Below are 25,546 nucleotides of genomic sequence, written 5' to 3'. Positions count from 1 at the left end.
CAACAATACCTGAGAAGATTTTATCCACAACACTGATTAAAGAGATATCTCTGTAGTTGTTGCAATCTTTTCTGTTTCCGTGTTTAAAGATTGGTGTGATTACTGCTTTCGTCCAGTCTGATGGAATCTGTCCCGACTCCCACGCCATTTCAATTATCCTGTGTAACCATTTAAGACCTGACATTCCACTGTATTTGATGAGTTCCGACTTAATTTCATCCACCCCAGCCGCTTTATTGCACTGCAATCTATTGACATTTTCTCCATTTCCTCAAATGTGATCCTATTTCCATCATCATTCCTATCCCATTGTACATCGAAATCTGAAACATTGATTGTATTTTTACCTACATTGAGCAACTCTTCAAAATATTCACTCCATCTGTCCAAGGCATCAACAGGATTCACCAGCAGTTTTCCTGACCTGTCCAAAATACTTGTCATTTCCTTCTTACCTCCCTTTTGAAGACTGCTACTTACACTCCAGAATGGTTTTCCAGCAGCTTGACCCAAAGTCTCCAACCTGTTTCCAAAGTCTTCCAAAGATTTCTTCTTGGATGCTGCAATTATCTGTTTGGCTTTGTTTCTTTCTTCAACATAACTTTCTCTGTCTACCTGAGTTCTAGTATGTAGCCATTTTTGATACGCTTTCTTTTTCCTTTTACAGGCTGCCTTGACTTTGTCATTCTACCAAGCTGTTTGCTTCATCCTACCTTTACACACTACTGTTCCAAGACATTCTGTAGCCACTTCTAGTACTGTGTCCCTGTACCTTGTCCATTCCTGTTCCAATGACTGTAATTGACTACATTCAACTAACTGGTACTTTTCTGAGATCACTGTTATGTGATTTCCTTATGTACGTTGACTGTCTGTGTTAAATTGCTGCAAAGGCACATGATGTCCTCGGGCTTCAGAATTTCAGTCAAAGAAGTTGCCCACTGTCTTGATGAAATAGAATAAACAAGACCCTGCTCCTACCAATGCTGCAACTCAGCATTTACATTGGTGTACATGGCGAAGGGAACGGGGCAGAGGTGACAAAATTTTGGGATTGCTGAATGCCTAAGAGAAACCTGTGCCTTGAAATTTTCTACCCAGCCTGAGGTATTCTCAAACAGCAGGCTGTAGGACTGCAGTGAGGAGTTCAAATTGTGAAAAGGAATGGATTGAGACACTAAATGCACTTCATCCACAATCTGAAAGTTGAACAGGAAAGGCGTATTGGCAAAAGATATTTTGCTCCAACGGTGAATTGACCACTCACAATGTTAAGTTGCCATTCCACATTCTTATAATGCACAGAGACATAGAACTGGCCTCGCAAAGGAATGCTCTGTTTACTATAAGACAACCTGACAGAGTGGCTGTTGCAAATCTGGGCATGTCAGAGTCCTGTACGTATCCAAATTCATGAGGTTGATGATGCCCCCAGGTCTACCTGAAATTCGACTGGACACACATCCACAGCCAATGTCAGCAAAATACGCTGGGGAAACACACATGAGGTGTCAGAGGCAGTCTCAGAATCAAGGGAAAACACTGCGACATCCAGTGACTCACTTGGGGCTTGCTGACTGTCACATACAGTTGTCGAATGCTCTATCTGAAGACGTACCCCATACGTGGCTTCCACTTGCAGGCAGTCTTGGCAAACACACACCAGATGACAATTGGAGCCAGACTAGTGACTCGCTCAACAACGAGGACGATGCTGAGGGACCAAGAATCTCCATGGACGGAAATTACAATGCTGCATGCGATTCAAACCTGTCAAGCTTCACTTAGGTGATATGCTGTTGCACAAGTATGCCAATGGTGGCTGCCAGTTGTTAGAAAGGACATCCCCAGCCCAAGCTCATGTGATTTCGCAATTTGGGAAAAGTCGACGGAGGAAGGGCTCCACAAGTCAATGCCCTACGCTGAACCATGGGATCGGGAGCTAACCGGACAATAACATCCTGAATTAGCGAGTCTGCCTAAGAGGTATCGCAATAGGGTCACTCAATAAGATACTTATGTGAGAGACCTTACAAATCAATGATCCAGGCCGCATACGACCTCCCAGTTGTGGTTAAACTGCAAATGTGGTGCTACCACATGGGTTTGATGGCCAAAATATTGTGTAAGCAGTCAACAAAGCTCATCAAAGGAAAGCTTCTCAGGCTCAGTGGAAGGCTTCAAATTTTGGTCTACTTCATATAAACCCGTGCTGATGTACAAAAACAAGGGGCCTTATCAACCAGATCGACAATATGCCTTACCTGACAGTGCAGCAAGAGCTGGCACAGATAATTCTACCACCTTTCAGTGGACTGATCAAAATTGGAAAAATGGTGGCAGGGGCAGAGAAGAAAACTGCCACAGTGGTGGGTGGCCCCTCCGCCAATGAGACAAAAGTGTAAAGCAAGTCCGCATTCTGTGTTATCAACACCTGCATCTGCTCTTATTGTTGCTGCTGCTGCTCCTGTAGGTGCAATTGGTCCTGCCCGCATTGTAGAAACTCTGAGCCCATGGTTGGCCAAAGTGAACAATATGAAAATGAGGGGAAAAAAAAGAAAAAAAAAGATAGAGGCAGCACATGTGTAAGAACATCCTTCGTTGCCCTTGCCACTTTAGTATGTGAAGAAGGCATGGCAATGCCACCACTCGAAACAGTCAGTGCAGATACTTCACAAGCTACTGGTAACTGGGGAACAGAAACTTTTGAGTGGAATGAAATTGCTATATGAATTGAGCGACGAGAAGCAGAGTGTCCAAACCCAAGTAGATATGCACACGACAATACAAGTATTCTGAGCACGCAGCTGGCAGAGATGGCTAACATCTGAGCATACGACAGAAATGTGTGTGCCCTTCATGGCAGGTTTCTGAACTGTTCTGCCCATACCAGCTCATCGGCCTCCATCGGGACATCTGCTAGTGGGGATACTACCATAATTTATTAAAAATCTTTAAAATTGGATCCAAATCTTGCAGCCCAATTTCTTGACAATTGATGATTTCTAAGTATCCTCCCAGATTTTTGTATAATGTTGGTTTATAGATTGATGTATTTAATGGTTCTATGTGAGGGAACCATCCCTCTTCTAGATAGCACTAATGTTTTACATCCATCTAAACCAGTGTCTACCATTTTAAATGAAGGTCTGATACATCAAAACCAGTAGGTGCAGCATTTTAGCTGGAGAGGTTTAGCAAGCTTCTGACCTGTGGGATTGTCACATACATGTAATGTATTTGATGAATTCAGATATTTTGTAATTATAATCTTTCACAGGTTGCAGACGCCTCGGGACAACTGAAAAAAACCTGGGAATTTTTTCATTTGGGAGAAAACTGGGAAAAACCTGGGATTTTTTAGAATTCCAGGAATTTTCAGTTAAATTTTTGTAGTTTTTACTGGTAAGAACTGATATTCTGACAAAGAATTTTACTTTAGCCTGCTATGACAAAATAATACTGCAGCAGTAAAACATAAACAAGGGAAGAATCCAAAATAAAATTTTAAGTTGCAAATGAAATGCGCCATTTACAGCAACAAAAGACAGTGCACACACAAGTGTCAGCCAATAGCAATATGTGACAAAGGATCTAGAATGAAGACTAAGCAGTACTTCATAACAAAAAACTGCTTCCAGTGAGCGTGATGTCACATTTGAGCAGTTGGTACCTTGGTGAGCATGTGCAATTGAGTTGCATTTTAGTGATTTTGCTGTTTCCTCTTCGTTTACAACTCTCAAGTCAAACGAAAACAAAACAGATGTCTGTGGCCCGGAGGTATCGAGTGAATTAAAATACGTTCACATAATTATGGGAGGCTAAAATATGTTATTAGTTTCAGTTTTCTGACTTTATTGTATCTCCAGGTTTTTTGCAGTCAGGCATTAATTGCCCTGCAGAACAACAAAGATATTTTTGTCAATTTGCTAAAAATATTTGGCTTTTGCTAATCTTTTCCGTAGAGGCTGTCAATTTATTTGAAACACTATTGGCTAGTGCCAACTGTTTCCGGAATTTCAAGTGCACGTTTTTATCTTCTGGGATGTATGGCATTATGCCATAATAAGGAACTAAACATGAGATAATACAGTACTGCTACTCCAAGAAAACTAAAGTGAAAAGTTTGATATCAGGTTGGGGTCTACTACTTTGTGAATCTGGATGTAAATGTGCCCTTTAAGCCGAATTATGAATTTAGTGCAGTTTACGAAATTCCATTGCTGTGATGTCCTGTTTCATTTATGATGTAACACCAGGTTCACAGATGCATCTAATGTGGCGCCACAGCTTGTGGCTTGCTGTAGTTGTATCGTGAGCTACCGTCCACATAGGATGCCACAAATTCTACTGAGTTGCACAGCTTTCAATATGGCATCTATTGAAAACATATGGGTGGGTATTGTAACGGAACATATTAAAGGCTTTACTTTACCGAAGTATGCGATACCCTCCAAATTCAACCAGTTTAATGAGTATTTATGATTATAGAAAAGTTATTGTGTATGTTAACAATGATTGCATAACATGTCTGCATAAACAGTCAACCCATTAAATTATACTGAATAACTGACCCACACGAAAGTTTATATCACTTGATCACTGATACAGCAAATGTCATCATGTAAAAACACTAAGTTCATCTTAAATAATTAATATGAAGTACGAAAAATAGTGGCCATCTTAGGTATTTTGGATCCCCTTAAATAAAAATCACCCAGTGAAACCTATTTGTTCACTAGGAGCGTTTTCACTCAGTATTCACGCAAGCAATCCTATTTTAGACAAAAACCAATGTAATTCTTAATAATTCATGTTATTTACTTATTTATGCAAATTAGAGAAGTCAATTGACAAACTTCTAAAAAACGGCCTTTTTGTAACAAAGAATTATTCTGTCAAGTCAACAAATCTGTCTGTCATTTTAATAACATGTTAAATTATGTCACTCGATGCAAATTAATAACTTTTCTGCACAAATTATGATAACAGATGTACATGTGACTTGTAAACTATATCTCTTTTTAGTAGTTCTTTGACAATGTTATAAATACAAGCAGCAAGAACGGTCAAAAGAGGCAGTCGGAATGTCACTTTGGTAAAGTGTGTTTGTGTGTTATTGTTTGTGGTGGATAAACAATGCAAAGAACATGTAACGGAAGTACTACTTTGTGTTGAGTCATGGTCTTTGGTGGACAGTGGAATTAAGATGGCCACCAGAGTAATAAATATTTGAAGTTTACATATTTGTTGGTTTCGCTCATTCTTTATCATCAAAAGCACATAAAAAACATGGGACCTCATGTTTTTAACCCTAGACAACCAGATGTAGAGCCAGCATCAGCATCGAGAGACAGCAGCGATCCAGCAAGTAGCAGCGATTACCACAACACAATGCATTTTAATGGCGCCAACCTAACATCAAGTGCTAACAAGCTCCGTAAATGGGAGTGAAATAGTGCGATTATAGCAATTAGCAATATCTACGACCAGACGACCATTACAGTATGAAGTGCAAATTATGGCTTTGGAGCTGTGACAAGAGTTAAATACAAGGAAGATGAAACCCAAATGTTGGATCCGAAAATAGATTTCGCACAGGGATAAATCAGGGGAAACAAACACATTTAGAGCTGTGATAAAAGTTACAAATGTTGGATCTGAAAATAGATTTTGCACAGGGATAAATCAGGCAAAACTAACACATTTATAAAAGCAAGATACGAAACGCTGTCTGCAATGGCAAACTAACAAACAGCTGGCATGTAAATATCATTGGCAGACTCACCGTCTTCCAAGATTTTAGACTCTTACTATATTAATTGATACTGGCATTTCAAATAACTGTTTTTAGTTTAACAGCTGCCACATGACCCTCTGGAATTATTTAATGTGTATAATCCACCATTTATACATTGCTTGGTCTCACAGATTACAAAATTTATTTTTGATTAAATATATTAAGTTTCATTATTCATTCAACAATATTTTAAGACTGTGGGATACGTCATTGTTTTGTACGCGCACACACACACACACACACACACACACACACACACACACACACTGCTGCAGAAAAGCAAAGATAGGCTGCTGTTTTTGTAGTTCTAGAAGCTGCAGAAGTGCACGTGCCGACCATGAAATTGAATGGCATACAGCAGCAATTACAGCACGATAACTTGACAGAATGCTCGAGTGTTGAAATATTGCCACTAACAAAGCAGTGGTGATAGCAGAGTGGTGCAACAAGGTACAACCAAAGTGAACTTTTAGTGACGTGACAAAAGTTGCATCTCTTAAGTTGTGCCACTAAAAACTGGGAGTTCACACATGCATCTCCAATGCAACTGCAGTATGTTACTATACATGGCGATGCTTTTATTGCATGTGTGAACACGGCTTAATGTAAGATCTCTTAATGCTATATACGTAGATTGGAACTTAAATAGTGGCAACACTGCTGTGGAGACACTGTGCAATGGAATCTACTATTGTTGCTGATAGCACACGTTGTTGACATACCTACCTTACCTCCGAGCAAATGGACTTGCCCATCCCACATCACCGGTGTGTGCACAATTGAGGGAAACACAGTCACTTGTGAGTAGGCGGTCCAACGTAATGGTGTCACTATGTTTTCGAAACAGGAACAATGGAGTTGGATCAAGATTGAATGTGCCAGAGGTTGTACAGCACGACAGTGTCATCGAGGGCTTCAAGAGGCATGCGGGGAATTGGCATTACTGCACTGAACAGTGGCACTTTGGGTAAAAGCCTTCAACCATGGTCGGCCAAACTATGGCAGACATACATCGGGCAGGTCGTCCTAGCGTCTCTGTAGAAGAAGTGAATGCTGTTGCCGTATTAGTGGTGATCGATGCCATATGATTCGTGAGCTCGTCCACGAAACCGGATCAGCACATACGACTGTGCTTCGCATGCTGAAGGAACGCTTAGGCCTGCAAAAAATTGCACCATGATGGGTTCAGCATGAGTTGACGGAAATGCAGAAATGGGTGCATTATGACACTGCTCTGACGTACTTGGAGCGCTATGAGTGCGAAGGAGAGGCTATCTTACACCATATCGTAACACTGGATCAGGCATGGGCCACATCATATGAGCCAAAACTGAAACGCCAATCCAACGAATGGCGTTATTATGAGTCGCCGTGAAAGTGAAAGTGTGTCAGAGTCCCAGTATGGTGAAAGTTATGGTGATTCTTGTCTATGCCTCTGATGGTGTTATTCTGAAGCATTACATTCCTCCAGGGCAGACCGTCAATGCACAGTATTACTGTTCATTTTTGGAGCATCACCTGCGATCAGCTTTGCAAAAGAAGTGGCAACACTTTCTGTGCAACCAACCCATCACTCTGCACGGCAATGCGCAGGCGCATACAGCGCAAGCTGTGGATGCTACACATCCACCATACTCCCCGGACTGAAGTCCATGTGACTTTGATTTGATTCTAAAGATTTAGGGACCACTTCATGGCATTCGTTTCCAAACTGTTCCAGAGATTTGACTGGCAGTAGACTGCTCACTTTGCGCCATCAACAGAACAGGCTCTGCTAATGGTATACTACGCCTTCCACATCGCTGGTAGCGGGTTATGCACAACGCTGGTGACTAATTTGAAGGACAGTAACAGGTGCAAACATGTAGCTCTTTTGTATTGGTTGTGAATAAATAGTTGCCACTATTTAAGTTCCAGCCTTCGTATAAATGAACGTACAGGTTTCCTGCGTACCATAGCTGCGCGGCACAGAAACGCGCTCTCTGACAACTGCTGAAATGAATTCATGGTCATGGGAAAATATTGAGAATGGTGGTTAGAAAAGCATTACTTTCAAAGTAAATTTCATTTTACACAACACTAATTATGTTACGTGTGTGAATGTGCTCAGAATTTCTTAAATCGCAGAGCATTTGATTCTCATTGAAAGCTTAACGCTTTGAGGGCCAGCTACTTAGAAGAATTTTGAGCCCAGAAGACCACACATTTACGTCATTACTTAAAATTTTACTGGCACATTTGTGTGATGTATCAAAGTGTAACACATGCAAAAAAAGACTAATTTTATATGTGAAAGCTTAGTTTTTCTTGTGGTACAATATGTATATTAATTTAAACCAATAACTTTTCCTGTTTGTGTTTTTGTGCTACTTAACAGTGATGTAGGTGAAGGCTGACTACATCCTGTGTTCTATGCTCTGAAAATCTGCTAACATTGGCTAGCGCGATCACGTGACATGAGCTATGATTGGCTTACAAAAGTGCATTTCAGTCTTGATTTCAGTGCTTTGGAAACTAACATCTGTGTTTGGTAGAATTCGAATATATACTTTTGTAATATGCAGTGTACCTATTGCTGCACAACAAAGATTTTTCCAAAATACATTTTTTTTCTGGGTTTCATTTTCTAAAGTGCTGGGAAGTTCTATGCCTGTGTATAAAACCTTAACCTTTCAAACGATTGATAAGTTTTACCATTCGAGGGAAATACTGTCACTTAACACAGAAAAAGTGTGAATTTTTTTTCCTTGTCCACGTATACACCCTGTTTCACTTAACAATTCATACAAGAACTGGTGTTTATTGATTAAACTACTTATTCCACACATAAAACAGGTTAATTAAAACAAAAGAAAACTAATAACACTTTTTGTTATAGACTACAAAGTGTTCATGCATTTGTGAGCGTAATAAAATATTAGTGGATTAGATCTTCTTGACCAAGATACAAAAATAAATTTCCTGCAAAGAAGCCCTCATCATAATTCAATCCCTTAATGGGAATTTGACCCTTTGCATCTACTTTGTGCTTAATTTTCAATGCGATAGGGCATGCAGCCGTGATGAATTTTTTGAAAGGTTTCTTGAAGCCTTCATGTACCATTCTCTTTATTTCATGTACGATTGTACAATTTTGGCCTTAGGCCTTTTTCAAGTATTTTATGGATGATTACTTAATAGTAGATTATGTCATGTACATCATTGCTCCTATGACATCATGTTATGCTTATAAAATAAATCTGAGATGTTCACACTATTTTAGGAGCATGTTACTTTCGAGCAGTTCTCATGAAGATTGGAAAATGCTATGAGACTAATTCAGATTTATTTGTTTACCCACAGAGTCCTAAAATACTCTACCTATCTACTTAAAATTAGTCTGTGCTATGTAGCATCCCAGCCTTACTTGTGACTTGTTTTCATTCTTATTCTAGGTTGGAGCATGACGTTTGACACAGGTGATGAACAAATATTTGTGTTGCACACACACACACAAAGATCAGTGACATTGGCCATGTATGTGTGAGGTGTGCCTGTTTATGTGGATGCATGCATGCTTTTCTGATGAAGGCTTTGGCTGAAAGCTTAATATGTAACAGTCTATTCATTGTGCCTGTCTGCAACTCAAAGCATGTCATCTTTATGGTGTGTAGCAGTCTATCCTTTCCACAGCTGTAGATATGGTATTCTTTTGCTTACAATCTTTTATTGTATCAGAAAGACACAACATAATTTCACCTACAAATCCCATGTCAGCTATTATATTGACCAAACTTAAATTATTTAATTATTTCATTATTCCTTCTCACAACTATTTATTATTCTGCAGGCCCGTGGCATCTGAATTACCGTTAGTTTTTTGATTCTGGTCTGAGCTGCTGGAGAGTTGGTACTCATGTGTGTATGATGTGTGTTTGATAGTGTGAATGAATGGTGAGTGCTTCTCTTTCTTTTTCTGATGAAGGCAGTGGCTGCAAGCTTTGTGTAAGTGTCATTTATATGTGCGTGTCTGCAACTTAACGTGCTATCTTTACAGTAAGCAGCAATCTTTCTTTTCCTACATTGTTGTTAGTTTTAAAGTTAACCAACCAAACATCCCAGGACTCTGCTGTCAGTGTTACCATTGTAACACAACTTTGAAGATTTCCCAAAGGTATTGACTTCAGTATTTGCTTTTATTTTTTTGGGAACTTTGTTATGAAGTTTAACTTCCAAGTGGAAAGGACCGTTTTGGTATAGGGATTTTTTGTGGGGTCATACGTAAGTTTTTGTTTCATCTGGTAAAGTGAAAGTGGTATTATCATAGTTTTTTACAATCTGCTGTTCTTACCTATTACATTTATTTTAAAGAGTGTAAGAGTTTTCTTGATGTAGGTACAAGGTAAAGGAGAGATACCACAGATCTTAAACAGTGCTTCACATTAATCTCTAGGTCTGTGTTCCTGAAAGCTGCTTTTATTATGTCATTTTTAAGGTGAGAATGGAGGTAGACATCGAATACACTCATTACGGTTTCCTCACTATAGCAAGATTTTAGTGAGCACAGAAATTAGCTGGTCTCACTCAAATTTGCATTAAGATATTCTATTTATGCTTATTCTGTTGCACATTGCTTTGCAGCCATAATTCTAAGAATTTGTTGTATGTTCTATTACCAACTGGTTCATCATTGTTAGAGAGAAAGGGAATGTACATTTCTTTGTTCAGAGCATTGTGAAATTTTTCTGCAATAGTCTTTTTTTACTATTTCTTATAAGATGATTATTCTGTGCACAGTTCATAAGTTGTTTGGTGACAGTGTATACTGATTTCTGTAATTCTTCCATGCTTTCCCCATTTAACAGAATTGTGATGTCTGCAGATATGATAATTTTATAATCAGCCATGTTTAAATTTAAACACTGGAAACCACAGATTGGAATATTAACCATATTAGGAAAAATACATATTGCTACTTACTATAAAGATGGTATGCTGAGTTGCAGACAGACACATCAAAAAGACTGTTACACATTCAGCTTTTGACCAAAGCCTTCTTCAGAAAAGAAAACACACACACACACACACACACACACACACACACACACCTATACCCCAGACTGTTACACATTCAGCTTTTGACCAAAGCCTTCTTCAGAAAAGAAAACACACACACACACACACACACACCTATACCCCCCCCCCTCCCACACACACACACACACACACACACACACACACACACACACACATTGATATAAGCAAGCAACAAGACCACTGTCCCTGACACTTGGACCGGAATGTGTTTCCCTTTCTGAAGATGGCTGTGTCCAAAAGCTAGATGTGGAACAATCTTTTTGTTGTGCCTACCTGCAACACAAAGAGGAGAAGCAATCTGTCCTGTTCCTTTCTTATGTTTATATTGTCAAAGTACAAAAGAAACAGTGATCCTTGATGTACACTGAATGTAATTAGATTATATTTTAATAAGTCTTCAGAAATAGTTTTAAGGCTGACGTTAATGTGTTTGATGCTCATTGCTTTTTTGTGATCGCTCAGAAGGGAGCCGATTGAGCTGTTGGACTGACGTTGAATTCCATACTTTTCCAGTTTTGACAGCAGAATGTTATGATTTTCCATTTCAAAAGCTTTTGATAGATCAATAAATACTCCTGTTGATTCCATTAGTTTGTCATATTTAACTTTTTCTAATATTTTTGAAGTGCAAGAAGAAGTTGTGATGGACTTGTAGTTATCTACATTATCTTTTTTATATGATGGAATTATCGTAGATGTTTTCAATACATCAGAGGAAGTACCTGCTTGAATTGAGCAGTCATATTAGTGTGTAAGTAATTCAGCACTCTTCTTCTTCAAGATTGTTTCAGGGATATTATTGATGTCCTCGGAGTTTGTATTTGTAAGTTCTGTTATTGATTTTACTGCTTCTTCTTGTGTGATAGTGCGGATGTTCATTGGCCTAGCAGATGCACTTATTTTGTACTTATTAGACTGGACAGTCTTATTTATGTTTCATTTTATTATCTGCAACACCCGTGAAAAAGTTGCCATGTGTTGGCTACTTCTAAGAGGTTCATTACTTTTTTATTTTCTTCTGATAGTGTTACCATATTTTATGAACTATAAGATGCACTTTTTTCTTTGGAAAATTGCCTCCAAAATTCAAGTGCATTATATATTTGAAATTAATTTAAAAATGTCCAGTGTTTGATTTAAAATTTCCACCAGTCTTAAAAATGGCTGTATATTCCGTGCTGCAGGAAACCTATCTCTATCTGGCAACATTGGATTCAACTGGCAGCAGCAGTGCACCAACGTGACGAACATGAGGTGCGGGGATTCACAAGTTTGTTAACACTTTCTCCTTCCCATGCCACCATCACACTACAGGTTTATGAACTGTCATGAACTTAGCTTTTGAACCAAATTCAAAATATCTCAGAAAATGTAACGAGTATGAAGAGAAAATATTATCTTTTCGTCGCTTTATTATTCAGCAACGAAAGAAAACAAGTGTGGAGCTAAGCCAAATTGCGAATTTGGATGAAACTCCTCTGACATTTGATCTGGAAAATAATACAACTACTGCCATGAAAGATGCTAAAAATGTAATTATAAAAACAAGTGGCCATGAAAAAATACACTACAGTGTTGTTCTTTCATGTTGTGCTGATAGTACTAAATCCAATGATCATATTCAACTGCAAAATAATGCCAAAACCTTCTAAAATACTTTCAGGTGTTGTTCACATACATGACAAGGGTGTGATGGACGAGGCTGGAATGAAATTACTGACTGACAGAGTGTAGGAGAGAAGGAAAGGTGCTTTGTTGAAGAAGAATTCTCTTCTTATGAAAGAGAAATTGAGACAGGGAAATACAGAGCTTGCTGTTGTTCTGGGTGGACTTACTTTACAATTGCGACCTCTTGATGTTTTAATAAATAAACCATTCAAAGTTTATGTGGGAGAGGAATGGAACAAATGGATGATGAATGGAACCCAACATGAATTCATGTCAAAAGGAGCTTTAAAACGATCTACAATGAAATAAGTGTGTCAGTGGATAAAACAGTCATGGTCTAGAGTGAGAGAAGACATTATTATTAAATCTTTTGAGAAGTGCGGCATAAGTAACGCTCTCGATGGCAGTGAAGATCATCTTATTACGAAGAGGACAAAGCGATGACTAAAAGAAGGAAGAAGAAAGGTCATATGAGATTTTCAGAGATTTTAGAGGTCTATTTGGTTTTATAAAGTAAGAATTTTTTTAGTCTGGACTTGCAAACTAATCATAAAGATGATAAAAATGTTATTTTCTAAAAAAAAAAATGCTTAAAAATTAAGGTAAGACTTATAGTCCGGAGCGTCTTGTAGTCCGTAAAATATGATATTACATGATACTCTATTTTCACCAGTTTCATTGTATGTAACACTCTGTATGACCTTGCTTTATTTCTTGAATTACATATGTAGTTATCATGATGTATTATTTTTTCTCCTCTTTGTACTTTTCGTAGTAATTTGGAATATTTTTTTATATAATATTTGTGTAATTCAAGTGAAGAATTATTCAGATTACACATTTTATGTAGTAGTCTCTTCTGGCATGAAACCCTTATTTCCCTTGTGTTCTAAAATTGCTCCTTATGGTTACAGTTTTCTGTGGTAATGCAATCTGAAAGCAATGAGTTAATAAATAAATCAATAAAGGTATTAAATTTTATTTATGTCATTAATTTTATAAAGCTGTGGCCGTTTTTCTTTGTTTATTAAACTGCTGGAATATTTTATATTATCCTAATTATAGCATCTACATGTGGTTCTCATAGACATGTTGTTTCCAATACTATCTTTTACTTTGAAGTATTTTGTGTTATCCTTTTATAGCAGCTATATGTGGTTCTCGTAGACATGTTGTTCCCAGTACTACCTTTTACTTTAAAGCTTAATATTTGAGCACGATGTTCACTAAAGTCTGCATTGAAAAGTCTTAGTGAAGTGCCATAAAACTCTTCTTCTCTTCTTGACTCTGGTCTAAAGCTGTTCTGGAAGTGTCTGTTACTCTTGTAGCAGCATTTACATCATCATTTAAACTGTAGAATTTAGCAAGGCTCAAAAGGGGCTCTCATGTTTCTACTTTCTGTGATAAAATTATTGTTGAAGTTTTGACAAATTTCACATCACATTCCATTTTATTTACTTCTTTAGCAATGATTCCATTTTATTTAAGTAAAGCTCCAAATATCCAGATGGTGATCGGTAAACTGTAACAGTAACCTTGCTGGACTTAGTAATTTTTATAGCATCAGCCTCATGGTACTTTCTGACATTTGTTTAAGTTAATTCATGTAGGGTAGTAAAATGTATATTTTCCTTTACATACATCGCTATGCCATCCTGATTGCTGTTATTTCTGAAATTCTAGGAAGATAAAATGAATGTCTTTTTTATGTTGAATTAATTCAGGGTTAAGCCTTTTCTAAGAAATACGTATCACTAAGCTATCTTTAGCTTGTCTGTTGTAACACATTAACTGCATCAATATTATTATGCAGTGATTGGACATAATGGTGATAAATATTTAAATTGGGTTCATTCATGGCTTGGCAGTAGTGTGCCATATTTACAGTATCACATACATTTAATTTAAATTTAGATCAGCACTAGTGTTTCTCTTTCTTTCTTCTTTCTAGTGCATGTTCACATACTGCTCCATAGTTGTTTGTAGGATTATACTGTCACTCAGTTTTGGCACTTTCTCATTATTACAGTATTTTCGTTACGTATCTATTCATTAATGACAGCCTTGTTATTGTATTTGTAGGTTTGACATTTGCCAAGTGTGTTGCTGTTTCTTCCTTTTTGCTTGTTTCTGCTCAAATACTGTTCCATAATTATTTGTTTGTTCTTGTTTGGTTCTTTAACTTTAGGGCAGCTGTTTTTGCCTGTTTGCCCATTCGTGTATGCTTTATTACTGGTACTTTGCTTGGATTTTTTTATTTTCACGATGTGTATGAAAGAGGCAAGCCTATTGCAGATGTGCATCTTTCCTCGTCTTAAGTTGTAAACCACGAACTGTATATCTTTGTTTCTTTTCAGTCATTTTGTTCTGAAATTCACAGGGTGTCTCTTCCTATACACCATACCTTTAGTTGGACTGAGCTAGCTTTAATGCATTGTGGACACATTTTTCCTCTTACACCCTGTTCAAACTGCAATGCCTGTGTGCCATGTTGCTTTTACTATTGAGGATGTGGGAGTGAAATTTGCTGGCACAGTGTACTGTATCCCTCATGAAGAGAAGCTACAGACAAGGATATATCCATCACTACTACTCTCTACAGCCATTCACTGGCAGTCTGGTTCTGCTATGCACAACAACTATTGACACCTTCCAGTCTCTTAGACTTTTCTTCTGGTTTGCTCTGTAGTCTGTCTTGCTGCTTGGTGTCAGCAACCCCACTTCTAAATTTGAGTTACGGTAGCTATGATATCATACCACTTACAGTACAACCACCAATATGTTACAGAGACATTCCCCATAGTTTTTATTGTTGCATCTCCTATGGTATAAATCAGAACATGATTCATGCCATCCCTTGAACAATATACTGGGGGAGGGGGTGAGATAAAAAACCTTAGAGATCACACTGCACATCTACATCTACATCTACATCCATACTCCGCAAGCCACCTGACGGTGTGTGGCGGAGGGTTACTTGAGTACCTCTATCGGTTCTCACTTCCATTCCAGTCTCGTATTGTTCGTGGAAAGAAGGATGATGTTATACCCTGCATTAAAGGAAGCAATATATTCAGAGTCTAAAATGAGGACAATTCAACAGGAAATTACAGTACAATTAATAAAAATAAAAAATAAAAGTCACTATAAAATCAGTTCTTGAGACACAAAAGGCACCATCATGTAAATCCCTCCTCCTCAAAGGAGGAACTATTCGTATAATTTTATAATTAAAAATCGACATTATTGTTATGATGTACCCTCCACCATGCATTTTGATGTAGAAATCAGTTTCCAACCAACTGTGTTTCTTCCTTCTTCTTTTATTTTTAGGACCGTGATGTTATCTCCAAAGAAGTAGCAATTATGGAAATGAGAGAGACTGAGCTGAAAGATGGAATTCAAAACATACAAGGAGAGATACATGCCTTGAAAGAAAACTGGGCTTTGTCTGGTGACAGAAACCTTTCTGCTTTAGAAAATGTCAGGTTTGTTTTCTACACAGATGCAATGAAAATAGTAACACTGCAGTATTGCTTAATTTGCACAATGGAAAACTGTGGTTGTTGTAGGCTTAAAAATAACCCTTGTGCATGAGGATGATCACAATGTGTTTTCATCTCCATTGTTTATGGGTATTATTTTGCGAAAAGAAACTGTAGAAATCTTTCTTTCTTTGCAGACTTTTTTCTGAGATACTTTGTAACTGTTTAACAGCTGCTTAATGTGTCTACACTTAACATTTGGTTTAATCAGAGTAAACAGAAAGGGTGAAATAATTATGCGAGGGTAATAGGATATATTGGAAAGTGGGGAGATGACCATTGAAAATAAATAAATACTTTAACCCATTAAACAAGATCAGGCTTTACAGAGTTGTAGAAGAGTCATAGCATGTTCTGAGGGGCTGTTAAATGGATACAAAATATCTCAGAAAAAATCTGTAAGGAAAGAAAAAGTTTGAATATTTCTACACCAAGTTTTTTTTGCAGAATAATACCCATAAACAATTGAGATGAAAACATTGTGACAGAAATAGCCAAATCTCAGTAAGGAATTTGAAGTATATCTAAGAGAAAATATCAGCTATAGAACTCATATCAGGTCTGTTCAAAAAATTCTGGAAAATTGTCAACAAAATTTTTCTACACTTACCTTTACTTATTGCGGATGGTTTGCTTCGAAATACTCTCCTTCACAATTGATACACCACTCCCGATACCATTTCTATTTCCAGAAGCCGTCTTGGTACGCCTTTTGGTGAATCGCACAAAGTGCCATCTGCGAATTTTCTTTTATCTCATCTGTCATTGCAAATATACATCATTTCAATGGAGTTTTCTACTTTGGAAATAAAAAATAAAAGTCTGCAGGTGCCAGGTCTGGAGAATATAGAGGGTGAGGCAGCACTGATTTCATTTTTTGTGCAGTAGTCATGCACCAACAGGGACGAATGTGTGGGTGCAGTACCATGATGCAGGAGCCTTGAATTGTTTCACCACATTTCCGATCATTTCCTTCTAACAGTTTCATGACGTGATCCAATTGAAATGTTACATTCTTCTGCAATCTCTCAGACAGTCAGGCTTTCATTGGCATGCATAGTTTCATTGACGTTCCTGACATGAGAGTCATTGGTAGATGTCGAAGGGTGTCGTGAAAAAAGGTCATCGTTAACTTCTGTCTGATTATATTTAAACTGTGTAAACCATTCGTAACACCAATTATGGCTTAAGCACTATTCACCATAGGCTTCCTGCATCATTTGGTGTGTCTCTGTAAAGGTTTCTTGAGTTTCACACAAAATTTAATGCAGATGCATTGCTTCTCTAACTCTGTCATCTTGAAATTCGCAAATTATGTGAGACTACATTCTACTCAATACAGCACTGAACAATAACTAACAGATGTACAACAATGAAACTTCCAGTAGTTATATGTGAGATACAGGCGTGTGCAGAGACGCCAACTGCATTTTGCTCCAACACACCATTGGCATGAAATTACTAATGTTCTAGAATTCTGTGAACAGACCTTGTATGTTATCCAAGAGAATAATCTAGGTTACTACACCTTAAGCTGGTGCTGAACTGAAGGTAGTTCAGTGTATGGCACATTTGGCAGTTTATTTACACATTTTGGTTCTAGTTCTTGTTGATTACACATTCTAATTAAACAAATCTCACTCTACATTGACATGATTACTCTGCAATTCACATTTAAGTGCATTGTAGAGGGGTCATCAAACCATCCTCAAGCTACTTCTGTACCATTCTACTTTTGAATAGTGTGCGGGAAAAATGAACATTGAATCTTTCACTGTGAGCTGTGGCTTCTCTTATTTTATAATCACAATCATTTGTTCCTATGTAGGTGGAAGCCAACAAAATATTTTCTCACTCCGAGGAGAAAGTTGGTGATTGATATTTCAGAGAAGGTCCTGCCACAGTGAGAAACACCTTTTTTTTTAATGACAGCCATCCCATATCATGTAAAATCTCATATAAAGATGTGAAACAAATACTAACAAAGAGATAGAGGGGCTGGCCAGTACTTACCTCAGCTCAGTACAGCCGATAGATACACATAAAACAGAACCGAAAATTACATTCCTAGCTTTCAGAACAAATGTTCCTTCATCAGGGAGGAGAGAGGGGAAAGAAAGGGAAGAAGGGAAAGGAGATTCAGTTACTCACAACCCAGGCTATGAAGCAACATGCCTCCATCCTTGCTACCCTCCCTATTTTCCTTTCCCTTTTGCTTCATAGCCTGGGTTGTTAGTAACTGAATCTCCTTTCCCTTCTTCCCTTTCTTTCCCCCCTCTCCTCCCTGATGACGGAACATTTGTTCCGAAAGCTAGGAATGTAATTTTCGGTTCTGTTTTATGTGTATCTATCGGCTGTACTGAGCTGAGGTAAGTACTGGTCAGCCCCTCTATCTCTTTGTTAGTATCCCATATCATGTATCATATCTGTGATACTGTCTCCCAAATTTCATGATATTACAAAATGAGCTGCCCTTCTTTGAACTTTTTCAATTATCTCCATCAATCCCATTCAATACGGATCCCTCACCACACAGCATTACTCCAGATGAGGGAGGACAAGCATTGTGTAAGCAGTCTTTTTAGTAGACAGTCTTTGGTTTGATTTCTCAACAACATCATCCATGTGATCATACCACTTTAAGTTATTTGTAATTGTAATTCATAAGTAATTAGTAGTAGTATGAAGTAGTGAAGGCAGCAGAGAATCAAGTAGGTAAAAAGACGAGGGCTAATAGAAATCCTTTGGTAACAGAAGAAAAATTGAATTTAATTGATGAAAGGAGAAAATATAAAAATGCAGTAAATGAAGCAGGCAAAAAGGAATACAAATGTCTCAAAAACAAGATCAACAGGAAGTGCAAAATGGCTAAGCAGGGATGGCTAGAGGACCAATGTAAGGATGTAGAGGTTTATCTCACTAGCGGTAAGATAGATACTGCCTACAGGAAAATTAAAGAGACCTTTGGAGAAAAAAGAACCACCTCTATGAATACCAAGAGCTCAGATGGAAACCCAGTTCTAAGCAAAGAAGGGAAAGCAGAAAGGTGGAAGGAGTATATAGAGCGTCTATGCAAGGGCGATGCACTTGAGGACAGTATTATGGAAATGGAAGAGGATGTAGATGAAGATGAAAGGGGAGATATGATACTGCATGAAGAGTTTGACAGAGCACTGAAAGACCTGAGTTGAAACAAGGCCCCAGGAGTAGACAACATTCCATCAGAACTACTGACGGCTTTGGGAGAGCCAGTCCTGACAAAACTCTACCATCTGGTGAGGAAGATGTATGAGACAGGTGGAATACCCTCAGACTTCAAGAAGAATATAATAATTCCAATCCCAAAGAAAGCAGGTGTTGACAGATGTGAAAATTACTGAACTATCAGTTTAATAAGTCACAGCTGCAAAGTACTAACACAAATTCTTTACAGACGAATGGAAAAACTGGTAGAAGCTGACCTCTGGGAAAATCAGTTTGGATTCCATAGAAATATTGGAACACATGTGGCAATACTGACCTTACGACTTGTCTTAGAAGAAAGATTAAGGAAAGCAAACCTACGATTCTAGCATTTGTAGACTTAGAGAAAGCTTTTGACAGTGTTGACTGGAATACTCTCTTTCAAATTCTAAAGGTGGCAGGGGTAAAATACGGGGAGCGAAAGTCTATTTACAATTAGTACAGAAACCACATGGCAGTTATAAGAGTTGAGGGGCATGAAAGGAAAGTAGTGGTTGGGAAGGGAGTGAGACAGGATTGTAGCCTCTCCCCGATGTTATTCAATCTGTATATTGAGCAAGCTGATGACATTGTAATTCTGTCAGAGACAGCAAAGGACTTGGAAGAGCAGTTGAATGGAATGGACAGTGTCTTGAAAGGAGGATATAAGATGAACATCAACAAAAGCAAAACAAGGATAATGGAATGTAGTCGAATTAAGTTGGGTGATGCTGAGGGAATTAGATTAGGAAATGAGACACTTAAAGTAGTAAAGGAGTTTTGGTATTTGGGAAGCAAAATAACTGATGATGGTTGAAGTAGAGAGGATATAAAATGTAGACTGGCAATGGCAAGGAAAGTGTTTCTGAAGAAGAGAAATTTGTTAACATAGAGTATAGATTTAAGTGTCAGGAAGTAATTTCTGAAAGTATTTGTATGGAGTGTAGCCGTGTATGGAAGTGAAACATGGACGATAAATAGTTTGAACAAGAAGAGAATAGAAGCTTTTGAAATGTGGTGCTACAGAAGAATGCTGAAGATTAGATGGGTAGATCACATAACTAATGAGGAGGTATTGAATAGAATTGGGGAGAAGAGGAGTTTGTGGCACAACTTGACTAGAAGAAGGGATCGGTTGGTAGGACATGTTCTGAGGCATCAAGGGATCACAAATTTAGCATTGGAGGGCAGTGTGGAGGGTAAAAATCGTAGAGGGAGACCAAGAGATGAATACACTAAGCAGATTCAGAAGGTTGTAGGTTGCAGTAAGTACTGGGAGATGAAGAAGCTTGCACAGGATAGAGTAGCATGGAGAGCTGCGTCAAACCAATCTCAGGACAGAAGACCAAACAACAACAAAAAATATTTAGTTGAGTTTACAGCCTTCAAATTTGTGTGATTTATCTTGTAACGAAAATTTAGTGGATTCCTTTTAGTACTCTTGTGGTTGACTTCACACTTTTCATTATGTAGAGTCAATTGCCATTTTCACCATACAGATGTCTAAATCATTTTTCAAATTGTTTTCGCCATCTGATGACTTAAGGAGATGGTAAATGACAGAATCATCTGCTAACAATCTATTGTTTACAGATGGTGCTGTAAGTTACCATCTTTTAAAGTCATTAGATGATCAAAATGACTTGCAAAATGATTTAGACAAGATGGTACAAAAAGTGGCAACTGACTCCAAATAATGAAAATTGTGAAGTCATCCACATGTGTACTGAAAGGAATCCACTGCTTAGATTGTCTCCTAAATTGTTCATGTAGATCAGTAACAGCAGAGGACTGTAACACTTCCCTGAGGAATGCCAGATATTACTTCTGTTTTACTCACTGACTGTCCTTCAATTATTTCAGACTATAACCTTTTTGACAAGAAATCATGACTATACTCCATGGACACGCAATTTGATTAGAAGCTGCTTGTGGGGAATTGTGTCAAAAGCCTTTTGAAAATCTAAAATATGGAATCAGTTTTGTGGTTGCTGTCAGTAGCACTCATTATTTCATGAAAATAAAGAGGTAGTTGTGTTTCACAAGAACAGTATTTTCTGAATCCATGTTGGCTGTTTGTCAGTAAATAGTTTTCTTTGAGATAATACATATTGTTCAAGCATAGTGTATGTTCCAGAATCCTACTGCAAATCAATGTTAGTGATATGGGTCTGTAATTCAGTGGATTACTCCTATTTCCATTCTTGGGTATTGGTGTGACTTGGGTAACTTTCCAGTCTTTGAGTACAGATTTTTGTACGAGCAAGCTATTGTATGTGACTGCTAAATATGGAGTTATTGTATCAGCATACCCTGAAAGGAACCTGATTGGTATACAGTCTGGACCAGAGGCCTTCCCTTTACTAAGTATCTGAAACTGTCTTATTTTGTGAAGGAATTTTGGGAGAACATGTTTAGTAACTCCGCTTTATTGACACCGTCATCAGTAAGATCACCCAATAACATCACCGTTGTTACTGTGCAGTGAAGGCATTGATTGCGTCTTGCTGCTGGTGTACATTACATATGACCAGAATCTCTTTGGGTTTTCAACCAGGTTTTGAGAGGGAGTTTCATTGTGGAAGCTATTAAATGCATCTCGCATTGAAGTTTGTGCTAATTTCAAGCGTCTGTAAAACTTTGCTGATCTTGCAAACTTAGCGTTCTTTTAAATTTGGCATGCTTTTTTTTTGTTGCCTATGCGATAGTGTTCTGACCTGTTTTCTGTACCGTGAGAGATCAGTGCCATCTCTTATTAATTCAGTTGGTATGTATCTCTCAATTGCCGTTGTTACTGTTCCTTTGAATTCAAACCACATAGGCAATGGAAACTGTCTCTTAGGAAGGTGTCAAGCAAATTTATATCTGTTTTTTGAACTAGATGTAATTTGCATTTATTTTTGGTGGGTTTGGATGTTAGAGTATTCATTCTAGCTATAACAACCTCTTGGTCGCTAATCCATGCATCTGTAATGATGCTCCCTGTTTGGTCAGGATTATTTGCTGCTAAGAGTCAAATATGTTTGTGCAACCATTTACACTTTGAGAGGGCTCCTGAACTAATTGTTCATAATAATTTTCTGAGAAAGCATTCAGTACAATTTCAGATGACATTTTATGTGTACTACCAACTTTAAACATGTATTTTCACCATCATATCGAGGGTATATTAAAGCCGCCACCAACTATAATTGTAGGGTTGGGGTAACTATCTGAAATGAGACTCAAGTTTTCTTTGAACTGCTTAGCAACTGCATCATCTTAGTCAGGGGATCGGTAAAAGAAACCAATTATTAGTTTATTCTGGTTGTCCAGTATAACCTCTACTAACTCACAGGAACTACCTACTTTAATTTCATTACAATGTAAAGCACTTCTGACAGAAATAAACACTCCACCACCCACTGTATTCAATCTGTACTTTCTGGACACTGTTAGGTCCTTTGTAAAAATTTTGACTGAACTTATTTTCAGCTGAGCCAGCTTTCCACACCTATAACAGTTTTGAGATTCAGTGCTTTTCATTAGTGCTTGGAGCTCTGCCTCTTTCCCAGCACAACTATGACAGTTTACAGCTACTTTATTGATTGTTACTATGTATACCCTCTTCTTGTGCTGCACACTTTGAAACTGAGATACTACAACCTAAAAAAAACTGCCCACTCTCCTCCACACATCCCCAGTGACCCATGTTGTCGATTCCAGTGTGTAGTGGGCCCCTGACCTATTTAGCGGAACCAGGAAACCCACCATCCTATGGCGGAAGTTGAGGAATCTGCAATCTTCATGGTTGCAGAACCATCTGTACCTCTGATTCAGACCATCCACCGGAATCTGTACTAAAGGACCAGACTCAGTTCTGAAATGACTACTCCCAGTTTGCACACAGAGTGTACACTAGATTCTTTCCCCTCCTCTGTAACCATATCCCTAAGAGACCTCATTATGTGCCTCATGCTGGAGCTTCCAACCATCAGTAAACCCAGTCTCTGCGAGTACCCAGACCTTGTGGGCCTAGATGCTTCCTCCGGAACAGGGCGTCTACTTCATTTACCTCAGGAACTTCGTCATCCATAGATAGCGCCAGAAACATGTTTGTCAGACGATCCAGGGAGGCCCTTCTGTTGGCCCCCAGAAAATCTTTTGCTGATGGCCACACCTTGGAGTGACCTTCCACTCGACCACGGGAGAGGGATCAACTTCAGTGCATGGAGTACTCGGGGTAGCCACAGAATTGGGCCGATTGGGCGACAAGGATGATGTCCCTCGGATCGCCCTGTTTGGCCCCCCAAGGTGATGCCCATAGGCAACAACCTAAAGCTGTGTGACGGAAGTCAACATGGCTTGTGAGCAGAGAGTCAGCAACTCAGCTCATATCTGAACGCAGCAATCACAGTTCCTATCCGAACTAAAGAGAGCCTGATAAATAGACAAACTCACATGAATTATAGGAGCTGGAGCTAAAGAACACTGACAAAATTCAAAATAAGCCACTTCTTATGAGAACTGTGTCAACTCACAGTACTCTAATCCACTGCTGCTGCTATGAGAGCTGCCAACATTAAGAAACTTAGAAGTGATATCCTTGGAGTAGTGAAGTAATGTAAATCATGTAATAAAAGCCAAGTCTTCCGATCCAGACTGTATACCAATAAGGTTCCTTTCAGAGTATGCTGGTACAATAGCTCCATACTTAACAAGTGTATACAACCACTTGCTCAATGAAAGATCTGTACGCAAAGACGAAAGTTGCACAGGTCACTTTAATATTCAAGAAGGGCAATAGGAGTAATCCACTAAATTACAGGCCCATATCATTAATGTCAATATGAAGCAGGATTTTCGATTGTACACTCCTGGAAATGGAAAAAGGAACACATTGACACCGGTGTGTCAGACCCACCATACTTGCTCCGGACACTGCGAGAGGGCTGTACAAGCAATGATCGCACGCACGGCACAGCGGACACACCAGGAACCGCGGTGTTGGCCGTCGAATGGCGCTAGCTGCGCAGCATTTGTGCACCGCCGCCGTCAGTGTCAGCCAGTTTGCCGTGGCATACGGAGCTCCATCGCAGTCTTTGACACTGGTAGCATGCCGCGACAGCGTGGACGTGAACCGTATGTGCAGTTGACGGACTTTGAGCGAGGGCATATAGTGGGCATGCGGGAGGCCGGGTGGACGTACCACCGAATTGCTCAACACGTGGGGCGTGAGGTCTCCACAGTACATCGATGTTGTCGCCAGTGGTCGGCGGAAGGTGCACGTGCCCGTCGACCTGGGACCGGACCGCAGCGACGCACGGATGCACGCCAAGACCGTAGGATCCTACGCAGTGCCGTAGGGGACCGCACCGCCACTTCCCAGCAAATTAGGGACACTGTTGCTCCTGGGGTATCGGCGAGAACCATTCGCAACCGTCTCCATGAAGCTGGGCTACGGTCCCGCACACCGTTGGGCCGTCTTCCGCTCACGCCCCAACATCGTGCAGCCCGCCTCCAGTGGTGTCGCGACAGGCGTGAATGGAGGGACGAATGGAGACGTGTCGTCTTCAGCGATGAGAGTCGCTTCTGCCTTGGTGCCAATGATGGTCGTATGCGTGTTTGGCGCCGTGCAGGTGAGCGCCACAATCAGGACTGCATACGACCGAGGCACACAGGGCCAACACCCGGCATCATGGTGTGGGGAGCGATCTCCTACACTGGCCGTACACCACTGGTGATCGTCGAGGGGACACTGCATAGTGCACGGTACATCCAAACCGTCATCGAACCCATCGTTCTACCATTCCTAGACCGGCAAGGGAACTTGCTGTTCCAACAGGACAATGCACGTCCGCATGTATCCCGTGCCACCCAACGTGCTCTAGAAGGTGTAAGTCAACTACCCTGGCCAGCAAGATCTCCGGATCTGTCCCCCATTGAGCATGTTTGGGACTGGATGAAGCGTCGTCTCACGCGGTCTGCACGTCCAGCACGAACGCTGGTCCAACTGAGGCGCCAGGTGGAAATGGCATGGCAAGCCGTTCCACAGGACTACATCCAGCATCTCTACGATCGTCTCCATGGGAGAATAGCAGCCTGCATTGCTGCGAAAGGTGGATATACACTGTACTAGTGCCGACATTGTGCATGCTCTGTTGCCTGTGTCTATGTGCCTGTGGTTCTGTCAGTGTGATCATGTGATGTATCTGACCCCAGGAATGTGTCAATAAAGTTTCCCCTTCCTGGGACA

General features: G+C 39.4%; 1 protein-coding gene across 3 annotated transcripts in view; it reads left to right on the top strand.

Moving 5' to 3' along the window:
- The window catches only part of LOC126163029 (uncharacterized), a 166,315-nt gene that overhangs the window by 123,426 nt on the left and 17,343 nt on the right, over nucleotides 1–25,546 (top strand). For 2 of the 3 annotated variants that reach the window (XM_049919900.1, XM_049919902.1), the window contains exon 6: nucleotides 15,878–16,032. In XM_049919900.1, coding sequence (XP_049775857.1) covers nucleotides 15,878–16,032 — 155 coding nt within the window. Of the gene's footprint in view, nucleotides 1–12,060; nucleotides 12,131–15,877; nucleotides 16,033–25,546 lie in introns of all 3 variants that reach the window. The other variant, XM_049919901.1, reaches the window with a different exon arrangement.

This window comes from Schistocerca cancellata, chromosome 2 (genome assembly GCF_023864275.1).
Source record: "Schistocerca cancellata isolate TAMUIC-IGC-003103 chromosome 2, iqSchCanc2.1, whole genome shotgun sequence".
Taxonomy (NCBI): Eukaryota; Metazoa; Arthropoda; class Insecta; order Orthoptera; family Acrididae; genus Schistocerca; species Schistocerca cancellata.
Note: the sequence above shows the minus strand (reverse complement) of the source record. Positions and strands in the feature narration are given on the sequence as shown.